At 46.9% G+C, this 15,221-nt stretch overlaps 5 protein-coding genes across 5 annotated transcripts; 4 read left to right on the top strand and 1 right to left on the bottom strand.

The window, feature by feature from the left end:
• Window positions 1-28: 28 nt before the first annotated feature.
• Window positions 29-3,256, top strand: N7519_009162 (DUF3638 and DUF3645 domain-containing protein; the record flags this gene model as incomplete). The annotated part of the gene is made up of 2 exons (XM_057295935.1): window positions 29-1,925; window positions 1,983-3,256. The coding sequence occupies 2 exons, from the start codon at window positions 29-31 to the stop codon at window positions 3,254-3,256; spliced, it is 3,171 nt and encodes a 1,056-aa protein (XP_057143817.1).
• A 2,375-nt stretch (window positions 3,257-5,631) lies between these two features.
• N7519_009161 (uncharacterized protein) lies at window positions 5,632-5,937 on the top strand (the record flags this gene model as incomplete). The annotated part of the gene is made up of 1 exon (XM_057295934.1): window positions 5,632-5,937. The coding sequence occupies one exon, from the start codon at window positions 5,632-5,634 to the stop codon at window positions 5,935-5,937; it is 306 nt and encodes a 101-aa protein (XP_057143816.1).
• A 1,179-nt stretch (window positions 5,938-7,116) lies between these two features.
• N7519_009160 (uncharacterized protein) lies at window positions 7,117-7,446 on the top strand (the record flags this gene model as incomplete). Its single annotated transcript, XM_057295933.1, has 1 exon — window positions 7,117-7,446. The coding sequence occupies one exon, from the start codon at window positions 7,117-7,119 to the stop codon at window positions 7,444-7,446; it is 330 nt and encodes a 109-aa protein (XP_057143815.1).
• A 2,529-nt stretch (window positions 7,447-9,975) lies between these two features.
• On the top strand, window positions 9,976-10,257 carry N7519_009159 (uncharacterized protein; the record flags this gene model as incomplete). The annotated part of the gene is made up of 1 exon (XM_057295932.1): window positions 9,976-10,257. The coding sequence occupies one exon, from the start codon at window positions 9,976-9,978 to the stop codon at window positions 10,255-10,257; it is 282 nt and encodes a 93-aa protein (XP_057143814.1).
• Window positions 10,258-12,303: 2,046 nt separating this feature from the next.
• N7519_009158 (cell wall cysteine-rich protein) lies at window positions 12,304-14,376 on the bottom strand (the record flags this gene model as incomplete). Its single annotated transcript, XM_057295931.1, has 1 exon — window positions 12,304-14,376. One exon carries the CDS (start codon window positions 14,374-14,376, stop codon window positions 12,304-12,306), a length of 2,073 nt encoding a protein of 690 aa, XP_057143813.1.
• Between the last annotated feature and the right edge of the window lie 845 nt (window positions 14,377-15,221).

Genomic DNA, 15,221 nt, shown 5'->3' with positions numbered 1-15,221 from the left:
GAAACGCCAAGTGGAAGTCGCACTTCGGATGATTGAACCAGACGATGGTGAACATGCAGTACTTCAGCTCAACATGGGAGAAGGCAAGACTTCCGTCATTACACCTATGGTGGCTACAGTTTTAGCAAACGGCCATGATCTTCTCAGAATAATCGTCCTGAAACCTCTCTTGAGACAAAGTGATGGGCTTCTTTCTCAGCGCCTCGGGGGCCTGATACAGCGCCGCATTTACCACATCCCGTTCTCGCGACACACTCAACTTACTTCCAGTACAATCGGACAGCTCAAGTCCATATATCGAGAATGCCGCCGTGATAGGGGTATTCTGATTGCTCTACCTGAACAGATACTCTCCTTCAGGCTCATTGGGCTAGATGCCGCGGAGAGAAGCCCCGATATTTTTTCACCATTGATAGCTCTCGAGCATTGGCTACAAAGACAATGCCGGGATGTTATTGATGAGAGTGATGAAGTTATGGATACCAAGTTTCAGCTGGTTTACACCATGGGCACGCAGCAATCTCTCGATGGGCTAAGTGGTCGCTGGGAGACAACGCAGCATTTGCTGAGCCTGGTCTCCACACAAGCAAAATGCCTTCAGCAGGATGACCCAGGATGTATAGAGGTTGACCGGTCAGGTTACCGCTATCCTATTCTGCGATTCCTAAAGCCATATGCCGTCGAACGCCTCATCAGTTACACTCTTAAGTCGATCGCAGAAAACGGAATTCCCGGTTTACCCTTTACTCAGTGGACCCTAAGGGTGAAAGGCAGCGCGCTGAGATTCATCCAGCAATCTGACCTGACCGATGAGGATCAATCCATCATCCAGCAAGAGTTCAATGGGAGTATCTTTATCACCAAGCTTCTTGTTTTACGAGGGCTTTTCGCTCATCGCATCCTGAGATTCTCGCTTGCCGATAAACGTTGGTTAGTCGAATACGGCCTTCACCCTTCCCGGTGTTTGATGGCTGTACCATACCGTGCGAAGGGTGTCCCATCTGAGAGTGCAGAATTCGGACATCCTGATGTGGCAGTGACATTGACTTGCCTAAGTTACTATTACGAGGGACTGACAAAGGACCAATTGAGAGACTGCTTTATCCTTTTGGCTAAGCAGAACGACCCCTCGACAGAGTTCCAGAACTGGGTGGCGCTGTGCGTCCAAGATCTGCCCGTTGGTTTGCAGGCATACTCAGGCGTCAACCTGGAGGACGATAAGACCTTCAGTGAAATATTGTTCCCTCTCCTCCGATACCAGAAAGACATTCTTGACTTTTACCTATCTCACTTCGTTTTCTCCAGAGAAGCAAAGGAGTTCCCGCGGAAGCTCTCGTCATCCGCGTGGGATATTCCTGCACGGCGGGGCCTTCAATTGACGACAGGTTTCAGCGGTACGAACGATAACCGGTTTCTCCTGCCTTTTTCAGTTAGTCAACGTGACCTTGGTGAACTTCTTCACACCAATGCCATGGTACTTGGTTTGTTGCTACGAGAAGAGAACAGGAAATGTATTTTGGCACAGGACGAGAAAGGCCACCAGCTAGATGTTGATGGGCTCTTGAAGCTCGTAGCCGGGATTGGTGGAGGCTCGACCACGGTACATCCCGTGCGAGTTTTGATTGATGTTGGCGCCCAAATCTTGGAGGCCGGCAACCAGTCGGTCACCCAGCAATGGCTCGCTATGACCCCCGAGGCAGATGTTGAGGCGGCAATCTTCTTCAGCCACAGTGATGAAATTATGGTTATTGACCGGGAGGGCCACGTTGAGACTCTCTTTTCATCTTCATTCCGACAACGCATGGGCGCTTGCTTAGTGTTCCTTGATCAACAGCACTCGCGTGGCGTAGATTTGAAGTTACCCCCTATGACGCGAGCCGCGGTCACTCTAGGGCCCAGACTGACCAAGGATAGACTTGTGCAAGGTAGGCTTCACAGTCCCAATTTATCTTGAAAAGAGTACTTATTTCTTGTTTTTCCAGCATGCAACCGCCTTCGTGGCCTTGAAAAGTGCCAATCACTTCTCTTTCTAATCCCGCCGGAGGTCAGCCACAATATGAGGTCTGTCTTAGGAATATCATCCGATAGAGACTTCACTTCGGCAGACGTGTTAAAATGGTCTATGATTCAAACATGTCAGTCTCTGGACAATCTACGACCCCTCTGGGCAAACCAGGGGCTACAGTACCATGAAAGGATCGAGCTCTGGGACTCACTTGTGCAACAATCCGACCCTTCCAAGGAAACAGCGATTTCTATACAGGAGCCCGAAGCACGGACGCTATCCCAGCTCTACGCACCTTGGGATAAGGATAAAGCGAGCGTGAAAGGCCGCTTGTCTGAATGCGGTGTCGAGAACGGCCAAGTTCAGGAGTTGTTGAAAACGTTGCAGTCAACTTCAGGAAACATCACAACTTCTGCCTACCTTCATGAAGAACAAGAGAGGGAAATTGCATGCGAGGTGGAGCGGGAACAACAGGTTTCTCGACCCCCATCATACAAGCCTAACAAACACAACCTGCATGACGATGTCCGGCATTTCGCCACATTCGGCGAGTTTCCAGGCAATCACCCATCCAAGGCTGTCACATTAGCATTCCAAGGTCTGGCGAACACATCTGCTGGAAAGGCGGATCATCCAAGACTGCTGGCACCTAGACTGTATTCCACTTTGGACTTCAACCAAACTGTGAAAGAACCTCAGAATAATCTCATGGACGATTTCTGCAAGCCGGTGAATTGGATTTTGTCCAGCGTCCACAGCGACATTCTCCTTATCGTGAGTCAGTACGAAGCCAATGAACTAGTCAACGTCGTTCGCAAATCAAAGAATTCAAGACTCAACATCTACGCCCCACGGCTAACAAAGCCCATGCGGTCATTCCGCTATCTCGATTTCTTTGGCATTGGCGCGAATATTCCAGCACAGCCTAACGATTCCATGACCCGGTGTCTGGAGCTGTTTTCTGGAAGCCTTTACTTTAGCTCATTCGAAGAGTACAAGAATTTCCGTTGGTTTTTGGGTCTTATTACGGATTATCTTGGTGAGCTTCCAGATGGCAGCATGACCAATGAAGGATTCGTCAAGTTCTTTACTCGTATGAGCCTTCAATGGCCTCTTGACTCACCCTTTACCGAAAGTCCCCTCCCATTCCTCAGTGCCCTGATTCATATCCGGACTAAAGGTAATGGATATCAACAATCCCACGTTGGTACAATCATCAAAGCTATGCCATTGAGCGCTGAGCGATTTTGATTTGAGATCGAACTTCACTTCTTTGTGACACCGAATGTTTGTGATTCTGTATTTGGAACAACTTGCTTCTCGGCATCCTTTCAATGTTAATATGGTCAGCGCAGCACCATGTCTTCGGGTCAGCCAGCAGTCTACGCCTGGTTCTTTCCCTGCTGGCCAGCAGATTCGCAATTGCTGCATCACCCCAGTCCCCTCGGATGAACCCGCTGCTCCTCCCTTGCTTTAGGGGTGCTCGTATACACTTAGAACTTGCTGAGATCTCTGTTAACGTAACTTTAATATGAACACTTTCAGATACCTCTATTTCACTCTCTTATACCCCTTTCATAGCTGCTCTACACTCGGACGAGAGGTACACATATCCCGCAGCTTAGAAGTATGTGTCAAATAGCCCTGGAGGATTTACATTCATTACTAATCAAATCGCAGCAGAAAATAAGCTTATATTGGGAAATTTCTAGAACACATGGAATCAAAAACACGGACGAAATAGATAGTGACGGTCGACACGAATAAAACCGTTACAAATATCCTCTTTATAATGCTGAATGAGTCGAATAATAATCTCAATCGAATCAGTACGTGGCAGAGTGGAATTTAGTATAGGAAAGGAAACCCATAAACGATCCTCCTCGTGCATAGGCTCGTCAGTGACTTTATATTTTCGCGCTCGAAGTTTTTCAATCAAAAGATCCATCAGCGCCTCATCGGACAGGCCTCGCTGGTGGGCAAAAACCTTGAGTGTTACCCATTGCAAGCCTTCAACTGAGCTATGTTCTTCAAAGATAGGAAGGCCATTTTCGAGGAAGATAGTTCTAGGGGAAGGCATTTTCTGACTGTGGTGCCGGATATTGGGAACTTTGATTTTGAGATGTTCACAAGTAGTGGTGAACTAACTTTTCTGCGTGAGGATATGGATACCTAGGTGTAGGGCCTCGCGCGTATTTAAATACTAAACTAGGTTGGAAATCTAGCTACAGCATAATGGCTTTGTGGTTGAGCAAGTTGATTGATTCTTGGTTCTAGACAATGCCCTTCTTTATAACCACGAATGCAACAATGCCGCCCCGTCCTATATCATATGGGTATAAATAACATTGTATAATGTCGTTCTTTGTCTTTATACTAAGGTTCAAAGACTGATTATAGTCTTTGTGTACAATATGCTAGCCTTCTTCACTAGCCCGCTGCCACCAGTGACCCCACCTTTACCTTAACCTCATTTGTCATTTCGAGCTAGACGTTGAAAGTGACATATACATTTATACCAAAAGCTGGTGCCTCTTTTCACCCTAAATCTCACCTCCTAGTCATCCTCCCTGATTGGAAGAGAGGCCTATAGCAACCAACAAGTAAGAAAAATCTGTATTCACAACTGTTGAAGCCATTTTCAGGAGCCAACACCGGCTATTTAGAGTGACGTCTTATAAGCGGAAAATGGGCAGTATCTCCTTACGACCTCCGTTACCGCAAAGAGGGTCGACCAAACGAGCTAGTTTGGATTGACAGTTATAGTATGTTTCTCCCTGCCACATCTACTCTGGTAGCTATGTTGGATAGCTCGTTCCAGTCTATTACTATTTGATGTCTGACCTTGATAGATAATAGATGGCTTATCATCAAATATCTAGCGCAGTAACCATGGAGAACCATTTGAAGCGGATATCAAAATGGCTTCAGTTCCTGATATCGCTTCGAATACACACATGGCGTTAGCCAACAGTTCATAGAACATTAGTGTCCTACACACGGAGGGCAACCACCAAGATGTGTACGAAAGGCCTCGCTGCCGACGTTTATTCAAGCATTTACTCTTGGTGCTGGAACCGGAAAGAAAGTGATGGTAAAGTGGAAATTAAGTCAAAGAGCTATTCTATATGAGGAAAAAAGAATATCAATTAAACCATAGTTTACCATGGGCCTAGGACTTGATACCTGTGGGCAGCAAAGTATACATTTCTCTTACTGAAAGGTTTGGCAAAGAGATACCACTATCAAGACGCTAATTTTATACAATATTGACCTTCCCCCATTTATCCCCTTGTTCCTGTCACTTCCCCTATTTCTTTCAGTCTTACTTTCCGCATTTCTCGCTCCCACCTTCTGCTTCTTTGCCCTATCCACTTCCGTTTATCTCTACACTAAATAAACCCCGGATTTCAGCTATTTTGAGTTAATCCAGACTTGAAACAGTACCTTGTGGTCATTCATAGCTGATCTGTGGGGACTCCTCGAAGGTTACTCTGCATACCGCTCAACAGAAAGTACACATTTGGCAAGAATACGAGAACAAACGAGTCTTTCTACGACAAGCGGTAAGTTAGAGACTTTAACAACGCTCAGGTCTACGTCTGGACGCTAACACCTATACAGAAATGGCTGAAAACTGTGTAACCATACCACCTGGCGACCTCGACCTGGTGCAGCTCCGGCTGCTTGCTGATCAGATGACCGAGCGCAACAACGCGCGGGCCGAAATTGTACGCGCAAGTGCCGGCATCCGCGTTGCTTATGCACAACTTGTCGCGGGCTTCGAGGGGCGCCAACTTCCGGATGTGTTCACTGCCATTACCGAGGCGATGAACGATAGCCTTGCCGTTTTGGCGTATAGGTGGAGTTTGTGTGATACTGAAGAGCAGGGGGACTTGGAATGCTTCCGCCTACTTGTTTGGCGAGGTTAAGATATTTGTTGTTTGGGAATAAGCCTAAGATTTTTGCCTATCGGAACATGCCCGTGCAAGTACAAAGCATGAGCATAGGGCCATGGCGACAAGTAGACTCGACAGGAACTGGAGAATGGAAGTGACAGGAATTCTACAATAATGAAAGATTAGCGATTGTTTGTTACCATGGAGTACGGATTTTGGACATGTAAATCTCACGAAGCTGTTCTAATCGATAGATGCAGATTTCGTGGGCCAGTCTAGTTAGTAGCAGTTAGTAGCCTCCGGGGCCGGAAGCGCACTTATCTGACTAGGTGATCTACTTGGCGGCCAACAGCAACTTGTCATATAAGACGCTGGAAGTGCGCTAAACCCCTTCCTTTGGGACTTTGACCGCAGTAGCAACTTCTATATGGCTTTGCCCGAAAGCTGTTGGAGAATCCCCCTAGATGGGATGATTATTTTTGTCATCCAGACTGAGCCTTTGCTTTGTCAGTTTGCTAGTCCTTTGTTAGTGCAGGCCTTTATAAAGGCCCTGCTTTGCTAGTTTGCATAGCAAGAGTTTCTTCCTCGTCCATCTCCCTGGGAGCATGTAGCCTCAAGAAAAGCCCCTATGATATTGACATCCTATTATGCAGAGCATGGAAATACAGGCGTAGGAGGGAACCACCAAGATGTGTACGAAAAGGCCTCGCAGTGGACAGTCATTGAAACTTTACTCTCGGTGCTGGAACCGGAAGGAAAGTGAGGAAAAAGTCAAAATAAAGTCAACTGGTCATTCTATGGAAGAAAGGAAGAATATCAACTAAGCCATAGTTTACTACAGGTCTAGGGGTTGATACAGGAAAGTGCACATTTGTCTTCACCGTTGCGACTCTCATTTTATATAATATTGCCTTTCTCCCATTAATCCTCTTGCCTCTGTTACTTCTCTTCCTTTACTTCTTTCTTCCTCTTATATCACCTCTGACTGCTTCCATCTCTCACCATCTCTCCTTTGTTTACCTCTTTCAAAATTGAACCCCTGACCCTCCTCAAGGAGAATCACTCCTCGAGGTACACCATACATAGAGCTCTACAAATAGCTCCCATTTCCAAGATACAACAGACTAGCCATCACTGCAGGAAACCGGTTAGTCAAAAGACTTAGTAATGCTGCAACCTGTCTTAAGATGCTAACATTAAGACTACGCAGAGATGGCGTCAAACCGTGCTTTCACACCACCTGACGAGCTTGACCTGGTGCAGCTCCGGCTGCTTGCCGACCGGATGACCGAGCGAAACAATGCACGCGCTGATATTATGCGCGCAATTGTCACTATACGAAGCGGTTACGAACAAGTCATCGCGCACTACAATCGAAACCAACTCCCAGATGTGTTGGTCATGGTTACCAATGCGATGGACGTCAGCATTGCCGTTTTGCAACATAGGTGGATACTATGTGATATTGAGGAACAGGGGGACTTGGAGTGCTTCCGCCTGATTCTTTGGCGTCAAGGGGGCTCAACTGGAACTGGCGCATGATAGAAGGAATTCTCTAACAATGACAAATTATTATTCGCGACCACAGAGTAGAGATTTTGACCCTGTAAATATTACAAAGCTGCTCTGATCGATAAGGACGAAACCATATGGGCCTCTGCTATCACGCGGCTTGAAAATATATTTTCTTTGGCTGCATCACACTTGTTGCAGATTTCGTGGGCCAGTCTAGCCAGTACTCGCCGGGGCCGAGGGTGCACCTATCTGACCACCTGACCTACTTGCCTTTCAGCAGTAACTTGTCAAATAAAACGCTGAAGAGTGCTTAACCCTTTCTTTGGAACGTTGACTGCAGTAGCAACTTTAAGTCGTATGTGCCGATAGGCAAACGTCACAACAGATAAACCATCCTTTGTTATGTATAGGTTCAAATTTGGTGCGGGAAGTCTTTCATTTGTCTTAGGACAGACAATTACCAAAGCTGCTGCACAATATACACGTCACCACTGTGGTGTTGTATAACATCAAACAGCCGGTGGGCTGCTGGAAGTGTCTAATGTTATCCCTTTTATCCTCTCACTCCTATAACTCCGTCACTTTTCTCACTTTCTCACTTTTACGCCTCACACGGTCCCCGGTTATGCCCTATATATCATTTCTCACACTTCGGGATTATCCGAAATCTTTCGAGAACCAGTGAGTCCGGCATCCAAAATATCAGCGACCTAGCCTAGAACAAGAATGCCCTATAATAATCCGCAGCTGATCTAAGGATATTGCTCCAAGGGGACTATATAGAGAGCGCCCATATAAGAGGAGTAGGATACACAAGGCCCTAACCTGTTCTCAGAAGCTAAAACTAACCATATCCAGAGATGGCTAACAGCCGCGCGGTCATCCTACCCGATAGACTTGACCTAGTGTAGCTCCGGCTGCTTGCTGATAGGATGACCTAGCGTAACAACGCGTAGGCTGACATCAAGCCTGCGGAAGCTACGATCCGAAGGGGTTACGCACGTCGTATAGGGACCCTGAGACAGGCTAACTGCCGAATATGTTCGTCGTGGTTACCATTACGACGAACGGCGTCTGGCAACTTTGGTATATAGGTGGAGAATGTGCGATATTGAAGAAGAGGAAGACCTAGAGTGCTTCCATCAGCTTCTTTGGTGGGGCTAAGCTTTCTGTCATTCGAGCATGGAAATTACGTTGGCCAATGCCAATTATCAAGTAAGTCCCCTTTTCTCCTTGCCTAAGTTCGTCGATTCTAACTTGTTAGGTCTCATAGTTGTTAGTGCGATTCCTTTTATGAACCTCGACGAGAGTTCCAAGGCTCACTTGCCTGGCGGGCGGCTTAGATGAGCAAGTCCAACCGGTGGCCCCAACAAGCGTTTCCAGCGTCACTGCCAGACTCTTTACTGCATTTGAAAATCAAATAAACTAGTATCCTTTCGTCGACTGGGCATTGTAGAGGGGGTGCTTTGTCTTCGTTTCGTTGGGCCTCCATTGACAGCTGGTCGTGGCCCCGGCTTTTTCCTTTCCTTCCTCAGGCCGTGACGAACCGGTTCTGGTACGCTGTTATGTGCTTATAGCTTTGGTGCCATTTCGTTATACAGTTGGGGGCCTTTTGCAATTTATTTCTTGGCCCTTTGTTGTGTCCTTTACACCTGCGCCGGATCTTGGGAGCTTTCGCGATTGCATGAAAGATGACAGAAATTCTACGATGGAAACTATTTGCGACTATTCCTGAACGCAGAGCAGGTGACTATAAAAATCTCACAAGCTGATCTGATCACTACTCACAACCTAACGTCACTACTTTAGTTTTGTATAACGTCAAGCATCCGGTGGACTTGTGGAAGTGTCCAAAGTTCTTTCTTTTATCCTCTCACTCCTGTCACTCTCCTGTCGCTCTCCATAGCCCTCTCACATCTCTCACTTCTGTCACTTCTTTCACATCTGCCCTTCTCTCTTTTGGCCACTTCCGTCACAACTATCTCAACATACCTTCCAAATATGAGAAGAGCAGAACCATAGCTGCCGCGAGGTCAGAGATTTTAGCAGCGCTCAAACCTATGTCTAGACGCTCTAACGCCTTTACATAAATTGCTGAAAACCGGCCTGTTACAGTCATCCCACCAGATAAACTCAACCTTGTGCAGCTCCGCCAGCCTGCTGTTCGAATGACAGAGTGCAACAACGCGTGAGCCGAAATTAGACGGGCGAGTGCCGGCATCCGAATCAGTTACGCTCAACTTGTCGCGGACTTGAGGGGAACAACTTCCCGATGTGCTCATCGCGATTACCAACGCCATGAATAACAGCCTCGATCTTTTGGCATATAGGTGTGGATTGCGAAACTCATGACTTTATCAAAAGGTGTAAAAGGCAGGTGGGTAAAAGGTAGTCCTACCCCTTCAGCAAAGAGAAAAGGGGCTGACCAAACATCTGTCGTCTTATCAGGCTAGCTTTGTCTTTGGAAATGGCGTTAAGAGCAATCAATTTCGCGGGCAGGAAGTTTTCATCGTTTTCATCAGTTTTATCGTCATTTTCGTCAATTCCTCCACCAAGATGGCCTTATTACGCCTTGCATACCTCGAATCGGATGATTCGGATGATCCCGAGCTCATTCCTGAGTCCTCGCCCTGTCAAGCACCGAGTCAACCAGCACCCAGCAAGCCAGCATCCAGGATCGATCAACCAGACGGGACCCCTCCAAACAAAGTCTGGATACTCAAACACAACAACGATCACCTACAAGTTCCCAGACTACAAATACAGAACTACAAATCAGAGGCGTCATCGAAGCGGAAAATGTACCGCCGAAATTTGGCAGCATTAGGAAAGCCCTAGAACGCAAATCACTAGGGCTTAACACCCTTCACGAAAGACACTACCGATGGTTCAACCAAATAACCAAGCTACTAAGCCGTTATCATCCCCAACCTTGTTAATCAAAAAAAAAATCGGGATTGTTCACAATCTGTTACGATCTGATGATATCACATGCCAGATCCCATGTCATTGATTAGTTTGCTTTCTTTGTTTGCCTCGCTTAAGCGAGAAGGTCAGGGTTTGCATTAATCCTGGTTTGTCTAGCTTTCTCCAGAGCTCACCAGGTCTTGCTTCTTGCTTCTCTTTCTCCCCGTCTTTAGTATTTTGAATGAAGTACTCTCTTGCTCGCTCTCCTGCTTGCTTGTAGACCTGGCTCGTCACACAATCTGTAAATATATACTATTAATCAAGCCTAGTTCGTGCCCGAATATATCTTGCCTCCATTGTCTTCAGGCGAGGAGATCACTAAAATTCCCTTAATATATCCGGACCTCACTCTCGGCCTCTAGCGAGCTAGCTTCTGTAAAGGGCTATATAGTAGTCCTATATACGCTAGGGAATATAGCATCTATCGGCTACGCCCCCGATATTATTTTCCTATATTTTACTAAATTACGATAGAGGTAAAGGGAGACCTAGGAGCTAATAACGCGCGTATATAAAATTAAAATAATACTAGCCCACAAGCTAATTAACTACTGAGGTATGAGCCGAATGTTGGTATGCACGGAGCATCGGCAAAGATCTGGTGGGCCTTCAAGATGCGATTTAAGCACATTCGTCGTTACCGGTAACATGTTGGCATCTCAGACGGGCCGGGCGGCCCGGACGGCCCGGGCAGATCGATGTACATGTTTCAAAAGTATATTTGGTATTGCTTTGAGTGCAGCTCTTCTCGAAGCCTGAATGATCATCACAGCTATAGTTCCAATTGGAATTACTACTAATATATACACTTTGAACTGTATATTGTAGTAACATTTTTTTAACACAGATTGATTGATAAGGGCTCCCCTAGGCTCGCTAGATAAGATCTAAATCCTACTTTTTATAGTCCTCTTTCTACTCTATATCATAGTAATTGTCTTATATTCTTTGTATAGTTAAATAGCGTCCCCCCTGATGTCGTACTGAGTAGTTAGAACATTTATTTTGACCGAAGTCTAGGATTTTAAATACGGCATGGTGTAAATACGAATACGAAATCAAATTCCTGGCGAGTATCAGTCCCGAACTTTGACACGATATTCATATATAATCAGAATATATCTCTACGAAGTTTTCAGACCGAATGGAGCATCAAAAGTCAGGTTCATTGGGAGACCAAATACCTGCACCTGCCCCACCTCCCGACAACCAATCAGGCTACCTAAAACCCATATAGGCAGATCTACCAAGCCTTTGAACGCATCACCCAAACATCGACCCACAACATATCCTCCAGTATTTACCGGAATCACAATACTATTGTCGCTACTGAACACACCATATTGGACAAAGTCAGGGTTTATCTTCTGAGATTGTAGATGTGCGACTATTCCCCCAGAAACAATTTGTGTACTGGGTGGAGGCGATGAGACTGCTTGGTCTTATATCGGAGGTCGGAGATATGCTTGATCTCCCCCACAGAGTTATAATATGTAGTAAGAAGTATAGCAGATAGTGTGAAATTGAATATATGAAACATATGCCTTCAGAAAGAGATCAAGTGTGTCTATACTATGCAGTTCACCTAGTATTTCTAGACATAGTTGCGTGCTCATCCATAAACGAGATGAATTGTGATTCCCGATAGTGAAGGCTTGATAGTGGACGTTTTCATGAAATTCAGTGCTGATAATGAGATTCAGGCCTGGCAAATCAGGCAATCGTCCCTAGGTGATTAACTAACTAACTAGTTAACTAGTTATCCATTAATCTCAACATCTTAAAATTTAATTGCTTAACGAGATGACTTCTCCGAAAATCTTGTCATTTGGGACTATCTAATCCGCCTTCGAAGGATCCTGTTTCCACACTGCTAGTGTAAATCCCTGTATGTTACTCAAACTCCGTTTACAATCCTCACAGGTCAATATGTCCAGAATCCTGACCTTCCTCCTCACCAGCTCCTCTGAGACGGTTCATGTCCATATACATAGAGCCAGAACCTCCAGCGATAGGGGCATCGGTCGGACAGAACTGATACTCGATACACTTGCCACTTGCCAGCACACAGTTACCATCCTTGTAAACCTGGCCTTCAGGACACCTGGGGTTCTCCACAGAAACACACTCCCGGCTGGCTTGCTCGTATTTGGTTCCGTGTGGACAGGTAGGTAGCCGGTTCGCGACGCAGCGGTTGTTGTGAAGCCTGAATCCATCATTACATTTGGGAGAAACATCAGATACGCAGTCATCTCCCTCCAAGCGGGTTCCGTCCGGGCATGCTGGATTATCGATTGACACACATCTCTTACCACTGAGCATCATGCCATCTGGACAATCGGGTTCATTGGGAGAGACGCATTGGCCATCCTTGTACGTGTAGCCGTCCTTGCAGTCCTTGCGCTCACTCGTGCGAATGCATTGTCCGTCGATGAATCGGAATCCATGCTCACAATCCGGGCGGCTGAAGGACTCGCACTTCTCGTTAACGAGATGGAAACCGTCACCACACTTTGGAGTTCCAGTTACACATTTCCCATCCTTGAGTTTGGAGCCCTTAGGGCAACGGGGACGGATGTTGGTGACGCAGTTGCCCTCGCGGTCGGGCACCGCTGGAGGCTTACATGCAGGAGGCGTATTCGAGACACAGTCGTCCCCATCCAATCTGGTACCGTCGGGGCATACAGGTGTAGATGAAGTCATACAGTCTTCGCCTTCCAGAACTCCATCCTCACATTTGGGAATGTCCTCCACAACACAGTTGGAATCGACCCAAGTTCCGCGTCGGCATTTGGGACGAAGGATACTCACGCAGATGTTTCCATTGAGTTTGGTATTCTGTGGGCACTTGGGTCGATCCTTGGACAGGCAAGTGTTTCCGGCCTGCGTGAAGCCGTCTGGGCATTTCGCTTGGGTCCTGGTGACACAGTTGCCACCCCAACGGTGAGTACCCTTTGGACACTTCGGAGATGATCGCCAAACACACTGGCCATTTTCTATGTTATAGCCTTTGGGGCATTCGGGCTCTGGCGTAACATGGCTCTCGCACCACCCCTTGAACGGGGGAGCCCCATCAGGACAGACACCATCCACGGGGCGTGTTCGGCAAACGCGGCCATTCCAACCCATCCCCACGGGGCAGCATCGAGCGGTGTGGTCAGATGGATTTATCGAGTATTCAAACCCATGTCGGGTGCAAACGGGGCCCTGGTCGTAGACACATTTGTCTCCATTGAGTCGGGTTCCCTCGGGACAATCCGGCTGTTTGACGATCTTCTCGCAGGACTCAGTGTCCTTATTGTACGTGCTACCGTCACATTCTGGACTGTAGTCGGAGACACATTGACCACCCTTGGGAGTGGTGCCAGTAGGGCAAACTGGCTTGGTGGTCGAGCGACATTGGTTGATAGTTTTATCGAATTTCGCTCCATCCCCACAGATAGGAGGCTCCGAGTCGACACACACGCCATTTTCGTACTTTGCGGTTCCGTGACAGTCGGGAGGTTGATTACTCACGCATCGACCGTGACTGTGATGCTCATTGGGTTGGCATTGGGGCGGCTTGCTTGACACGCACACATTGCCTTTCTTCTTCAAACCCTTCGGACATTCAGATCCCTTCTCAGTGATACAGTTGTTTCCGTGTGGAACAGTACCGCTCTCACAGATTGGGGGCTCGTATGTGGTGCAGACATTGCCGTTAAGTTCCTGTCCGTCCTCACATACGGGCTTCACGCGCGAGATACATCGATCATGCTCACGAACGGTATTGTCGGGACACTTGGGGACAGACAAGACGCAATTTGTTCCATCAAAGTCGGTTCCCTCGGGACAACAACCGATGTTTCCCGTTGCTGAGTCTGTGCAGGGCTTGATATGGTCAATTCCCCACTTGGTAGGATTCTGGCAAGGTTCTGAGATAGTACAGCGCTGAGCCACACTTGTAGAAGCCGCCAGAAGCACTGCAAGAATGGCGGACTTGGTCAACATTCTTACGGTGCGTTGTTGATCGACCTGGATTGAGAAATGGATCGCTTGCTATGGGATTGCAGATCAGTCTTGGGAAGGGCCATGGAATCTTTATAGCCAGCTCTCTCCGCTATAATAATCCACATTGTCTTCATCTATTCCGAGAACATCAGTCAATGACACAAACGTCTCCTGCAGTTGCATTCAGTGGATACTTCGAGATCTCGATAGTCAGTCTCCTGCCCGAACAACCGTCCAAATGGTTCTGTTCACGGTGCGTGGATTCTAAGGATCGTACACGTAATTCACAATTAAATGCAGCTCTTGGGGGCAAGTAACAGTGCCATATGACTTCATCGTTGTAGCATCCTTAACGTGAAAACCCTATGCATATCTTAATGCATCGTCGTTTTCGGTCAAAGTTTCTAATCCTCACGAGAACTACAGCATCAGGAGGTTTCCCTGCTTCCAAATCTCCACACTTGTATGCCCATGGATCTCTAGAGCTTATCTCGTTTCTTTTTTCAGACATTCACTTCAATGCATGTGATATTGAGATTTCCGGGCATAGAGTACGATCACCGTGGAGCTCGAATAGTAGACACTGCTTTCGTCCCATCTGTAGCTTTCCCAAAGAAATCGTCGTTGACAGTTGATTAATGCTACTCTGCAAGGATGACCCACCAGCAAACCAATGGGGAATTATGAGCTTGTCGCTTTATGTGAAAGATTCAAGATCCAACCCATTGATGAGATAAAACATTGACACCAATATAAAGACGGCAAGAATACCTGAATGTGTCGATAAGACAGCACTTTCAAATCTTGCTACGATCCAAGCCGTCACATTGCGCACTGGAAGTTTT

This window comes from Penicillium mononematosum (assembly GCF_028829835.1).
Source record: "Penicillium mononematosum strain IBT 11891 chromosome Unknown utg000005l:1.0-9366267.0:1.0-9372171.0, whole genome shotgun sequence".
Lineage (NCBI taxonomy): Eukaryota > Fungi > Ascomycota > Eurotiomycetes > Eurotiales > Aspergillaceae > Penicillium > Penicillium mononematosum.
The sequence above is the reverse complement of the archived record's forward strand: the minus strand, read 5'-3'. Positions and strand labels throughout refer to the sequence as shown.